The following is a 14327-nucleotide window of genomic DNA, read 5'->3' on the forward strand; positions in this document are numbered from 1 at the left end:
CTAATTTTTTTCCTAATGTGAATCACATGCATTTTGCAAGCAAAATGGTATAAGGATACAAAAATGCATTATCCCAGACCGCATGATTTGTTAGTAATTTACAAAGGAAGACTAATTTTCTGTGGTGTTTTCTCTGTCTTTTTTCTTTATAAGATAGTGACAGACTAAAATGCCGTCAGCACCGACACTGGAAGTCAGATTGGGGATACTGTAGGGCGGAAAGTACTCAGGCTTAGGTATAAGACAGAACTGGATTTGAATTACACTTCTACCACTTACTACCTTCATAATAGGCATATAACCCCAGGGAGCCTCAGGTTTTTTTTATAGCTAAGACAAGGATAATAATGTCCACCTAGGATAAAACAACTGGAGAAGGAAATGGCAACCCACTCCAATATTCTTGCCTGGAGAATCCCAGGGACAGAGGAGCCTGGTGGGCTGCCATCTGTGGGGTCGCACAGAGTCGGACACGACTGAAGCGACGCAGCAGCATCAGCAGGATAAAACAACATAATAATAAAGTGCCTAGACAGCATGTGGCACATATCAGATGCAAAGTGAATTTTTGTTCACATCCTTTGCCCATCCCCCTGGGAAGAATGGGGCAATTAGTAGTTTGAATATTAGAACAGGATTGAGGTTAGAATATTCTTCCTAAAGATCTCTTACTCAATAGAGTCCCATCAGTCTGGGCCATGTAGCCTAGTCTGGAAGCTAAGGAACCAATAAGATTACCTCTTAAGGTCAGTTTAGTTCTATGGTTCTCTGCCAAGGTATCAGAAAGAACCTGGGCATAAGATGCCTCTCTAAAGATTCCTGGTAGTGAACGAGTTGACAGTTGGAATTCAGGAATGGTATCCTAAATCATGAAAAATGGGCATTAGGAATGAGGGTTGGGACTGTGCCATTTCTTATAAGCTTGTGGCCTGGATTCCATTAGGCTCAATGCCTGGATATCCCACAGGCACCTCAAACAAAACTCATCATTTGTCAAACTGAACTAACTCATCATCTCTCCCTTCCCCCAAACCTGTTCCTCCCCTCTTATTTCCTGTTTTGGTAGATGGCAGCGTTATCCATTTCAGCACCGTATTCAGACTCCGTGGCTCCTCCATCTTTCTCTTCAACCACATTGAATCAATCACAAAGTCCTATTGATTTTAACTTCTAAATTCCTCTTGCCCCTGCCTTCTCTTCTGTCCGCCTGCTGTGGCGGTCTCCGTCTGAGTTCTTATCAATGCCCACCTGGGCCGGTCTCTTAACTGTCTCATTGCCTCTAGGCCCAGCCCTTTTCTCATTGTCCTGCAATCCACAGAGTGGTTAAAACCCAGTAAGACCATATTATTCTTTTCCTTAAAAATTTTTAATGACTCCTTATTGCTTATAGAATAAAGTCTAACTGCTTTGGGGTGGCTTAACCCTTCGTGATTTTTCCTTTTTTCAATTTTAGTTTTGTCTCCCGTCACACTTGCTCAGATGCTTGAAGCATCTGTCACAGTGAACTACTCAGAGTATACTTAAGTGAGATGCATTTTTCCTAGGTCTCCAAACCTTTGTGCATGCTATTCCTTCTGCTTACAATGATTTTCCTTTCCTGGTCTACCTTTATTTTTTTCCTGAATGTTTACTTGTACTTCAAAGTCTATCTTAAATCGTATCTCTGTAAGAAAGGATTAGGTGTTTTTCCTCTGAAATTCAGCAACTGACCTCTCACAGAATTTTCATTGGATTGGGACTGTTGGTATAGATAATATCCCCCACTGGGTTCTAGGTTTCCAGTGGGCAGACTGTGTCCTGTTAATGTCTGTGTGTCCAGCCCTAGCATAGTACTGGAATATAGTGGAAACTCAGTAAATGTTTGTTGAATGAAGCATGTAGCCGAACACTGAAGTATAAAATGCATACCAGGCTTCACATTGGCTTTAAAAAATTTCCCAGTTTCTTAATCTTGCTCATCGAGGCAGTCAAAGTCATAGAGTCAATGAAATCGATAAAAGTCCGCTTTCCTCTTCATAGGCCTACAGTCAGCTGTGACTGCCCATGGGGTCAGGGCAGTGTGACCTCCTCAGTATAGGCAAATCCCCAAGAGGCCACATCTCAGGACAGTTTCTAAGGGCTTTTCCTTTTATTTCTGGGGCAGCATGAATAGTGACCCTTGCTGTCCCCCAGACACATGCTTTATAACTGCAGAGGAGTGCTATCCTCTTCCTCTCCAAAGGGCTAGGGATATCAGCCCTCAAGCTGCGGGGGGCAGTGGGTCTACGATTGTACCACTTTGCCCCAGCTTGACCCTGCTCATAGAGTCTCACAGCATCCTCCTGTAGGACTGTCTCTCTCCCCCATCGATAATCCTAGGAAGGAACACCCTATGGGACTACTGTATTCTGCAGAGCTTGTATTAAAAGTTACTTATATTAAAGCTTATATTAAAAAGTCATGCTACTCGAAAATCTCCATTGGATTTCCAACACACTTAAAATAAAATCCAAAGTCCTTATTATGATCTATGAAGCCATGAATGATCTTCTGATGCTGACCTGATATCATTTCCTCTCTCTGTTGCTCTTGCTTACCTACATTCCATCTATACTGATGTCTCAGCCAAGCACACTCTTACTGTTAAGGCCTTTGCACTTGCTATTTTCATTTCATGGAAATCTCTCATCTCTGCTCAGATTATCTTCTTCAGAGAGGCCTTTCCTCGTCATCTTATACAAAAGTGCAGTTCCTGTCCCTTCAGTCTAGCCTTTTATCCTGATTTATTTTTGTTTCCAGCTCTCGCTACTGTCTGACATTTCCAATATTAATGTTTGTTGATTGGTTTACTATTTTGTCTCCCCCATTGGAATATTATTAGCTCCATGAGGAGTTTGTTCATTGATTTTTCAATACCTGGAATAATGCCTGGCACATAATAGTTGTTTTAGTTGCTAAGTTTTAGTCGCTAAGTTGTGTCTGACTCTTTTGTGACCCCATGGACTATAGCCTGCTAGTCTCCTCTGTCCATGGGATTTCCCCAGGCAAGAATACTGGAGTGGGTTGCCATTTCCTTCTCCAGGGGATTTTCCTGACCCACGGATTGAACCCGCATCTCCTGCATTAGCAGCAGGATTCTTTACCACTTAGCCACTTGGGAAGAGGGGCACATAGTGGGTTACTTAATAAATACTTATAGATGAATTAATGAAGAAATGAGTGAAGAGAGGAAATTGTAGAATGGAGAGTAAAGGTGGTAGGATAAAGTGGTTGCCCAAGAATAGTGTGGGAGCCTCCCAAGAAGAAAGATAGGATGCTTGCAGGGCTTGGTTTTCCAGGGTCTTGGGAGTCATGTACTATCATGATTGATACTAAACCATTGATTGTTCCCACCCAGGCCACTGAAACATCGAGAAATGAGCCTCATGTATTATTTGTCTGTAATCATGGAACAGTATGGCCTTTTTATGTAGAATGGGCTCTCAGTTCACTCTCCAATAAAGGATTTTCTTTAGTTCTTTTCTCTGTCATTTATCTACCCATGGGAAATCACTCACTTTCATGGCTTCATCTGTTATCAGTAGAGTCCAGCCAAATTCCTGTGTTTAGTAACCAACTCTGTCTCCTGCATTTCTACTGCCAGTTGCATATGTCCACTTGGATGTTGAATTAACACCTGCAGACTTAAGATGTGTGCATGCTCAGTCATGTCTGACTCTTTGGGCCCCCAGGAACTATAGCCCGCCAGGCTCCTCTACCCATTGAACTTTCCAGGCAAGAATACTGAAGCACATCTCCATTTCCTACTCCAGGGGAAATCTTCCCACCCAGAGATCAAAACTCCATCTCCTGCTTTGGCAGGTGGATTCTTTACCACTGAGCTCAAGATATTCGGAGCTAAGAGCATCGTATTCTTCCCCACAGCATTTTCTTTTCTGATTTCATTATGTCTGGTAATGGTAGCAATATCCTCACAGTCTTTGAAACTGAAAACCACGGGGGAGCTTAGATGTCTCGGAGCTCTGACTGTCCTCATTCAAACAGCTGCCCAGTCTTGTCGGTTGCTTCCCATGCTTCTCACATCTACACTTATTTCCTTTGTATTTGTTTCTGCTGTGACATCAAAATATTATCATAACCTCTGAATTATCTCCCCAATCCTGCTTTCAGTTCATCTTAAATATATTCCTCAGCCTGATTCCTGAAATACCGCCCAATATGGCTGCAGCTTGTCCTCACAGGTTGACGGTTACTGTTGCCTCAGGCCTTTTCCCAGATCTACCTGAACTGGACCACGTGTTCTTTTTCTGATTCTTTCTGAGTTCTTCTATTATGTCTTTGCTCATTCTGCTCCCTTTGACAAAAGAGATTTCATTATCCTTGTTCTTAGCATCTAGTCCATTCTTTAACACCTGCAACAAATATCCTCTCTCCAAGGTGGCTTTCTGATACCTTCTTTAAGAAAACGTGCTTTCCTTTCTTTTTTTCAGTATCACTTAATACGTAAGATTTAAGCACATTATACGTATTTTAAAATTTAATTTGTATTTTTATTTCACTCCTACCACTGTCCTAAAAAGCCCCTTGAGGGCAGAGTCGTTGTCTTAACTCCTCTCTTAATCTCCACAGTAGACACCTGATGTGTATGTGTGGACCTGAATTGAAATACTTTGACTCAAACTATGTTTTGTAATAGCAGGGCAGTTATATCATAGACTAAAAATGTTCACTGTATGTGGAACTCATTAAATGGTCACATTCACATTCAGGCATCTTTGGAGTGGTATGACCAATATCATCAGTCATGTGGCACAGAAAAGGTACAGGAAAGCTAACTGATTGCCAGTGCCACACAGTAGGGGACCCAGTACCCTCAAGTCTCAGTCTGCAAGTCCGATTCAGGCTTCTCTTAACAACTTTCCCTCCTCTGGAAAGTAACAATTGCTGTTCATCAGCTTTTGAGCATGTAAACTCCTTGGAGCAAGGGAAACTGGGAGACTTCATCCCTTTATCCTCGAGATAAATTCAAATTCAGATGCCCAGGTCTCGAAATGAAACATCGGGCAGTTGCCTTGTCTCTTTCTAAATCTGGCAGCTGGGGAGCAATCCAAAGAGAGACTGCCTTCATTTCATTCACCCATTCACTCCCACTCCCACAAATCCTACAGTCCATTTGAACTGACGGAACTCTTGTTAATTGCCTCTCATTGGCCTGTTACAAGATGAAGCATGGGGAGGAGACAAAGCCTCCCTATTCACATTTTCAGGGGCAGCAGGGGTCTCTGTAAAAATAGAGAACTCGGGGCCCAGGCTACCCATTTTTGAAAGTCAGGATGAGATCTTCTACCATTGAGAATCCCACAATATAATCACAATATTGCATCCTGGGAGACCCTGTCAATTTCTCCAATGGTCTGTTAGAAATTTAGAGTCTATTTAATAAGTTAGCACTACTTAAAGTTACAGACCTTTTTCTGCTTTAAATTGATACACACTTTACATTCTAATTTCAGTTTTTTTTCCCCAGTTGGAGGAAAGAGGGGGCAGGAAGAGGGGGAAGAGAGGAAAAAAAGAAAGAGAAGGGGCAGTGCTTTTCATGAAAACATCAGTTCTTATATTTATGCTTTAGGAAAGCAAGGGGGAGGCAAGAACTGCAGCCTGATAACTGAACTTTCTGTTTAGAAGTCCCTCCTCTCCATTGGGCCTTAGCTAAGTTTCAGTAATTATTGCTCAGGCACATAGTCTTGGAGCTTTGCTTTCTCTCAGACTTGTACACAGTTCTAGGAAGGGTTGTTGCCAAAGCCATCATGTGATTTATTGACCCTCCACTGGGACAAGGGGGAACAGATATAACTTTGTGATTTTATTATAAGGAGGCTGGGTTAATATTTCTAGGTGAAACAAGCTACTATACCAAGTTCAAACATCTGAAGAGGGAGGTTAAGAAACCCTGAGTGTGGGGTGTAAGGATTATTCTGTCCTGGGGCTGTACAGACGTCGTCTGAGGCAGGGAGCAGGAGAAGAAAGCAGACATTGTGACCCATTTCCAACACCTCCTGTGTGTAGAGGCGGAAGTTCCTTGCCTGCAGAGGGACACGCACGGAGGAAAAATAGGAGAGTTACAACATGGCACTTACATAAACAACACCAAACTGGCATAAAACATCTAACAAAATTACATGACTTTAAGCTTGGAATTTTTATACAACATAAATATTAGGGTTCAGTCCATTTAATAATGCTATATAAAATCAAGATTTAAGGCAGTAATGTTCCACATAAACTCTGAAAACAACATTTATGCTTCTTATAAAAGCAGAAAATGATTGCGTTCTGTGGGCTTTTCAAAATGATGAATATAATTACATGAAGCAACAAAAATGGATTGAATTAAAAATCCACTAGTTTCAATTTAAGTTGGTTAAGGGGGGAAAATGTAGTTTCTGGCCAAGGACTGAGAAAATTTTACAAGTACCAAAAAAAAAAAAAAAAAAAAAAATGTTGTATGTACTCTTAGGCAGTTGGGCAGCCTGCTCCCAATGTATGCGTAGCCCAAGAGTCACCAATGAAATATGAGCTGCTTCAGACCTGCTAAGCCCAAGAAACCCTTTAATGGTATCTACTGTCAGAAGTTGAGCTGGCATTTTTTTTCCCTCCTCCTGAGTATATGGCCACCCCTGGAATAATCCAGTTAACTCCCCTAGTGTCTTTATGGCATCTTGTGCAATTTATCCTTTTTCAACGTTAGCTGTTTTGGACTAGCTTTGCAACATTGACTTGTAATCAGAGTAGTGCCCTAACGGAAGAACACTCTTAGAGTCTTTAATCTATCCTCTTGTCTCCTTGGGTCAGAGGCCAATTCAGGTTGTCTCTCTGTTATTTAAAGAGAGCCAGTCACTCCTGTTACCGTCTCCCTGTTTGCAGGCTAAACTTGGCTTATTTTACTTGTGTGTATAGGAATAGTATGTGTGTGTATTGAGTGGAGAGAGATGGTACATGCAGATCAAAAAGAAGAGAATCTAATGCTACATGATATTAGCTCGCTAGACAGAGCCTAGTAAACCTTCACTCTTGTCTTCTAAGCCAACGGTTCCTTTTTTAAAAAGTTGCTTATTAGTGGAGGTAAGATTGGACTTAGACAAGACAGTAATTTTGACAGCAAATTTTCTGTTTGTGGAGACACAGCATGGAACAACCTTGGCCACTGCTCTAGATTTATATTACCAGTAATCTTCTGTTCTTAAGGAAATCATTTGCAAATCTAACTATACACTTATTTATTTACTTCCCTTGCTTCATGCTCTCCTGAAGCTAAGAGTCGATGTCTTTCAGGGTGGGTTAGCCAATTTTTCCTTGTCTGACCAGACCACGATAAAGTGGGGTCTGGGAACTTTGGAAGACGTCAACATGGAAGAGCTAGGGTAAAGGCACAGAAGTGTACTCAGTGTGCACGTGTAGGCATCAGACTGAAAATGTGCATGTATGTGCAAAGCGACATGTAAATCAATGAACAAAATGTATATACGTGCAATTTTTCACCTCGAGTTTTACACCATAATGCAGTTTCCATGAGTCATAAAAAGAAGATAAAAATAAGGGTAAAGACTAGTACCTGATATAGAGGTATATTGATCTGCTTAAGGAGAGCTTTCACTGCCATCTGGAGCTCGTAGAAGAACAATTGCATGGGGCAGTCAGAAGTATGATCCACACTTTCCATAGATTCAGAGCCAGAAAGCTTTTGGACCCATTCCCACTCCTCTCTGTATGTTGAGTCAAGTTAAAATTAGAAATACAACAAAAGTTCAGAACACAGCTCAGAACATTTTCAGTGTATATGTCCAGAACCTGAATAACCAATTTTTGGTGGTTAAAACTTGATGCAGTTCATGAAATTTGAACTTTTTGCCACCCAAAGAGAGCTTAAAATGAGCTCTTTTCAAGTTTATTTCACCTATCAAACCACATATACCTCAGAACAGCAGGTCTGATTTGTAATGAATCAGTTTTTGAGATTGGAGCTTTGAAATATTTTGAAATAATTTTTCTTTCCCTGAAGATCCCCTGTAAGTTCTAAGACCCTACATTTTACCACAGGGGCATCTGCTGGTTAATTCAGCAGTTGGGTAACCGCAGGACTCTGGTCCAACTTAGGCAAGGAACCACACGGCACATTTCAACCCTGCCCTGTTGTAATCGTGGGCACTATTTTGGTTTCTTTCCCTTTCCAAAAGCTTGAGGAGAATCACAAACAGGAACACCAGACAATTCCAATAAAAGGAACCAGGGGACACACATCCCTGATCCTGTCCTCTTTTCAAACCGGTCATCTGTGTCTTTATTCTGCATGCTCTACCATCCTTCCCGATGAAGTTTTCCAAATGTTCTGCAAAAAGGAAGGGGAAAGAAGGGAGGTGGGGGGAAAGCCCATCCAATTTGTCCCCCAAAAGCTGCTCTTTGAAAGGATCTTGAAAAGATCAAGGGAAATACCTCTTGGGCAGCACTGCTTCTGTAAGGTGTTTTAGCACAAGTCCCTAAACAGATTCATTTGGCCCATTTGCTCCTGACAGCAAGGAGAAGCAATGTGCTCTCGGGAGCAGGCTAGGGAGGAAAGGAAAGCCCTGTTGTTCTGGGATGGAAAGAGAGGAGGTGCTAACGTGTTTTCCACCCTCGTGAAAATCCTCTGAGGGCTCTCCCTGATGGGTTATAGTCACCGGGGCTCCAAGCTATGAGCCAGAAAATGAAATTGATTGTGACATAAGCTTTGCATCAGAATACACGCTCTTTTAACCAGCTCCCCTCTTAGAAAAGTTTCTGTTTTCATGATATCAGTTTCATTTCAATTCCCACACTGGAAAAGACTATGGAAAAATATACCCTTTGTCTCCATAAGAGGGAAAAAAAAATGAAAATTAAATCCCACTTCAATCTGGGCATACTGTTGGCTTCACAAATAACTGAAATCTTTGAGAACCTGCTTGGGAACTCTATCTTTTCTTCCATCACTGATACCAAACTAGATGAGGGATTCTGACTAGCATAAGTATGCACAAAATCTAAAGGACCACATTGCTAAAATAATATCTGTAATCAAATTAGAAAATAAATTACCAGGAGGAATACCATTAAACATCTACCACTAACTAATCAGTTTAGCCTTTAAGGATGAGGGAGATGGAACTGGCACAGTGAAGGCTACTGGAATCTTTTGTAGAAATGAAACTTGGATCCTTGGCACATGGAAATTAGTTGGTACAACCACTAAAAGATAGAATCTAAACCTTGAAGACACAAATCTAGAAAATGGATGCAAGTAACCGTTGCAGAATCCACCCACAAACGAGCCTCTTGGGAAGGCCGGAGATAACTGCTGCTGATTGTAGAAGTGGCCACCAGATGGCAGACTTAAAGTCTGGGTGTGTGTGATAAGGGAAAGAAGAGAATATGGCAGCTGGCGAGTGCTCTAAAGACCTCACGCGTCATCCTCATTGCCTTCACTGTCAGCAAGGCGTATTTAGTATATACTGTGAGACACTGCAGTTAATAAGTCCTTCGCACTTTAGGGACCAGATTTTAAATGACCAAATTAGAGTCTCCTTTGGTTAAGCAAATTTGTGGGTGCAATTAGGATGATCTCAATTGTCACCGAAGCCTGACAAAGCCTTTTCCAAGTTCTTTTTCTTTTCTTATCTAGTCTTTGCGTGTTGAGCACAATTCAGTTCATTTTAGTAGACTTTCAGAGGGCTACTAGAGGGCTAGTTGTAAAGCTGGGTCAGATTACCAAGACTGGGCAACTTTTCCAAAGTTAACAGGGCAATTCACCATAATGCCAAACCAGAGAGCAGTTTTCAGAAACTCAGGCCTTGTTACGTCTTTTCTCCCCCAGAGAACCATGTAGAGCATAGGAAACATACGGAGTCCTGAGGTCAGGGGATTAGGAGTTGGAAGAATGAGAGTAGGGAGGGTCCTTTAAGATTAGGGGGAAATCAGTTACTCTCCTAGAACCCGTTCACACAAGTGATTTTTTAAAAATATGACTTTTTATGGAGAAAAGATTTTGGAAATAGAAGTGTTGAAAGAAAAGGGCATCTGTTCACTAACCTGAATGTCAGTGGCTGCAGAGAGGAAAGTGAAAGGAGAGCATCCTGTTTAAATAGGTGCACTGCTTATCCTAATGTTAAAACCGAGCTATGCCTTTAAGAGTGATGTGGGAGACCTGGCTCTGATCCCTGGGTTGGGAAGATCCCCAGGAGAAGGCCGTGGCAACCCTCTCCAGTCTTCTCGCCTGGAGAATTCCATGGACAGAGGAGCCTGACGGGCTATAGCTCATGCAGTCACAAAGAGTCGGACATGACTGAGCGATTAACACTTCCATTTTCCTTACCCTAATGTTAAAACCCAGTGATGCTTTGCCCCAGTGTGCTGGCCCCTGAAGGCGTCTCATCATAAAGACTTCACCCGCAGTCACATTTCAGTTTCCTTCTGGCACATCAAACCCATCCCTTCAACCATTGTTTCATCACAAGAAAAACCCAAACTTATAGCTTACTTGGAAATGTTATAGTTTTCACGGATCTTCACATGACAGAGAATGTTAGGCAGCTTTTGGGTAACAAGAACTTTGATCTGGTCCACAGAGCTACAAAGCTTTAGGTAACCCAGATATAATCCAGGAGAGAGACGCTGATGACTCCTTTTGTGATAGGAAAGAATATCCTGTAGGATGAAAAATAAAACAAAAAATACATTAAAAGGTAATCTCTTTTTGTTTCTTAGGTACACTGTGTCATGAGTTAAAGGAGCTGTAGCTAAGTGATTAGTTAGAAAACTTGGATATCACCATCATGACTGTTGAGAATGTATTGTGGGTACAGCCATCTTAACCTTCAGGAGAATTAGCCTCCAAGTCAGGTAGGCAGTCAGTAATATTTTCTGCATGCTTATTTTCCTCAGATGTCTGCTCCACAAGTAGATGTGTGAGTTGTGATTTGGAATGGGCTGATGGTGGTAGAAGAAGGTACTAAAGAAAAATAGAATTCATAATTTCTATCCTTGGAGTGTTTATTGTTTAGCTGGGGCATAACTGTAAGTGTAAAAACTGATAAAGCAGTATAGAAAAGCCTCATTATTTCAGGACAACTGGTGTCAGGAAAAGGGTCAAAGTTTTATAGTAAGTAGGAAAAAAAGAGAATTTGACCGATTATCTTGAAAAATGAAACAAGTAATAGCAATATATCTTATTAACACTTGAGTTATAATTGGTCACTCCTAAATTATATCATAGCTGGAATGCGCTTCCTAATATTTGACTTTCACACTGTGATCATGAACAGGATAATTTTTGCAAAAGGATTTGAAGGCTCCATATATTTTTTTTCCCCTCTGGCATAAACAATTGATCTTCAAGTCAGTCTCTTACATGATCCTTGTTCCTTGTGTGTTCTTCACTTGTTAACTGGCCTGCCTCAGCTAGATTCTCAGATGTCAGTAACCCTTATGGCAGATAGTGAAGAGGGTCTAAAAAGCCTGTTGATGAAAGTGAAAGAGGAGAGTGAAAAAGTTGGCTTAAAGCTCAACATTCAGAAAATGAAGATCATGGCATCTGGTCCCATCACTTTATGGGAAATAGATGGGGAAACAGTGGAAACAGTGGCAGACTTTATTTTTGGGGGGCTCCAAAATCACTGCAGATGGTGATTGCAGCCATGAAATTAAAAGACGCTTACTCCTTGGGAGGAAAGTTATGACCAACCTAGATAGCATATTCAAAAGCAGAGACATTGCTTTGCCAACAAAGGTCCGTCTAGTCAAGGCTATGGTTTTTCCAGTGGTCATGTATGGATGTGAGAGTTGGACTGTGAAGAAAGCTGAGCACCGAAGAATTGTTGCTTTTGAACTGTGGTGTTGAAGAAGACTCTTGAGAGTCCCTTGGACTGCAAGGAGATCCAACCAGTCCATTCTGAAGGAGATCAGCCCTGGGATTTCTTTGGAAGGAATGATGCTGAAGCTGAAACTCCAGTACTTCGGCCACCTCATGTGAAGAGTTGACTCCTTGGAAAAGTCTCTGATGCTGGGAGGGATTGGGGGCAGGAGGAGAAGGGGACGACAGAGGATGAGATGGCTGGATGGCATCACGGACTCGATGGACGTGAGTTTGAGTGAACTTCGGGAGTTGGTGATGGACAGGGAGGCCTGGCGTGCTGCTATTCATGGGGCTGCAAAGAGTCAGACACAACTGAGTGACTGAACTGAACTGAACTGATGCATGTTATTTGATTAGGTCTCCTTGTCTTCATCAGCTTCACAAAATTTTGTAACTTTTACAAGATTTTAAAGTTCACCTTGTAATAGATTTGCGTTGAATTTGCCTTGAATTGCCAATTGTCCCGTTACACTATTCCATAGGCAGCAGAGACCGAATGAAGTTGGGGCAGCAAGAAGTGCCAACTTACTAGGGTTGTGACTTTTGCTTCTCTACATGACTGCAGGGACTCAGATAATAAACATTTGGTGATATAGATGCTCCCTTTCCCCCTATATCAGTAGGTAAGACTTTGTATACATTTGAGCAGTGTGGTGGTGAAATAAATAGGCATGATGACTCAGGAAACTGATTCTAAGAGAAGGATTCCTATATGCCAGAGTTTAGCCTGTTTTCAAAGGGGGTAAAAAAAGAGGGAATCAATGCTACCTCTAGGAAGGCAAAAAAGAAGAGGAAAAAAAAAAGTATTTAGAATTGTATAGAATTCAGTATGGAACAGAAATGTATGAAGGAGTGACCCCTCCTCTGTAGATGAACCATTTGTAACATCTAACATGGGCTTCGCTCCTGCCTGCAGTGCAGGAAACCTGGGTTCAATCCCTAGGTTGGGAAGATTCCCTGGAGAAGGGAATGACTACATACTCCATTATTCTTGCAGTGAGAATAACATATGTTATTTTGTATTGTCTTCTTTGTCACATCCTTATCAAGCATACTGAGATTCAGGTCCTATAGGAGACACTGGGGTTTCAGGTGAACCTGATACAATCCCTACTTTTAAAGAGGTTAAGAAAAACAGGTAAGTAAAAGAATGATTACAATATACTGAAACCTGCTTAAAATAGAGGCAATGTAGGCATACAGAGGAAGGAGTATTTAACTTATATTTTTCTTATGTTGTTTGGTTGAACTAGATTATGAAATTAATGGCAGGGCTTTTTTTTTTTTAAATTGCAGTTTCTTTAGTACCCAGTATTATTTCTGCATATAACAGGTATGCCACATGTGGCAATCAGGCCTTATCTTTAAAACAGAATGTATGTCGTTCTAAATTCCATGTATATTTCTCCATATATTAGTGGAGGATGCATGTTGATGTATGGCAAAACCAATACAATATTGTAAAGTAAAAAAAAAAAAAACCAGAATGTATGAGAAAAGCAGAAGAAGGACAAAATAAGAATGATCACAATTGGGAGGAGGACGTACCTAGCATTATCGGAAAGCAAATAAATAACTTTTATGATATATGGCAAAAAATAGACTTGAAAAATTTAACTTCATGATTAAGAAGGAAGGAACTCTTATATCAAGTGATTGATAATGCTGAATTTTTTCATCTTGTCTCTTCAGAGCTGATCGCAGATAGTTAACTAGAGGAAGTTCAGTCAAGGTGAAATTTTGAGACATGAACAGGTAATCAAGGAGAAAGGAACAATTAATGAGAGAAGGAAAAATGGAAGTATTCACATCAGCAGAATTTGATGACATGCACCCTAGGGGTACTTTGTGTACAAGATGTGGCCACAGACCCACAGGTCATTATTTTTGAGAAGTAACCGAGAACTGGAAAAGTCCCTAAAGACTGGAAAAGGGCAAATATGCCTATCTTTGAAATAGGAAGGGGAGAAACACAGAATGACCCTGGTAATTAAAGACCGCCAACTTATTGATCTTTGGGAAGAATGAGAGTGAGCTATCAAGCAATCAATTTGCAGTCACTAGGAGACCCTGAGACATTACATAGGCGTCAACCTGGTTTTGTGATGGGCAAATCGTATGGACAACTCTCATTTCTAATAGCAAAAGAACAGAATCCATAGACCAGGGAGATGTCTCCAGTATAATCTGTAGGCTGAACACCAGGGTTGAAGATTTGTGGGTGATGGGGATATTATGGCGAGAGCAGGACATATTGAGTGATGCGCAGTGGAGACTGGTCTTGAGAGCCAGTCTGTTCAGCATATTTATTGATGTCCCAGACAAATAAAGAATGTGTGTATCAAATTTGTGGGTCCCAAATTTGGTGTGGTTTTGATTTTCTGGAAAATAGTAATAAAGCTCTGAATGACCCTATGCATTGGAA

The 14327-nt window shown here is 41.2% G+C and overlaps 1 protein-coding gene across 1 annotated transcript in view; it reads right to left on the reverse strand.

Moving 5' to 3' along the window:
* Window positions 1–14327, reverse strand: part of ANKFN1 (ankyrin repeat and fibronectin type III domain containing 1) — a 190422-nt gene that overhangs the window by 26197 nt on the left and 149898 nt on the right. Inside the window, exons 13-15 of the mRNA XM_006076245.3 lie at window positions 10529–10695; window positions 7592–7742; window positions 5894–6062 (exon numbers count right to left, since the gene is read on the reverse strand). Coding sequence (XP_006076307.1) covers window positions 5894–6062; window positions 7592–7742; window positions 10529–10695 — 487 coding nt within the window. The remainder of the gene's footprint in view (window positions 1–5893; window positions 6063–7591; window positions 7743–10528; window positions 10696–14327) is intronic.

This window comes from Bubalus bubalis, chromosome 3 (genome assembly GCF_019923935.1).
Source record: "Bubalus bubalis isolate 160015118507 breed Murrah chromosome 3, NDDB_SH_1, whole genome shotgun sequence".
Taxonomy (NCBI): Eukaryota; Metazoa; Chordata; class Mammalia; order Artiodactyla; family Bovidae; genus Bubalus; species Bubalus bubalis.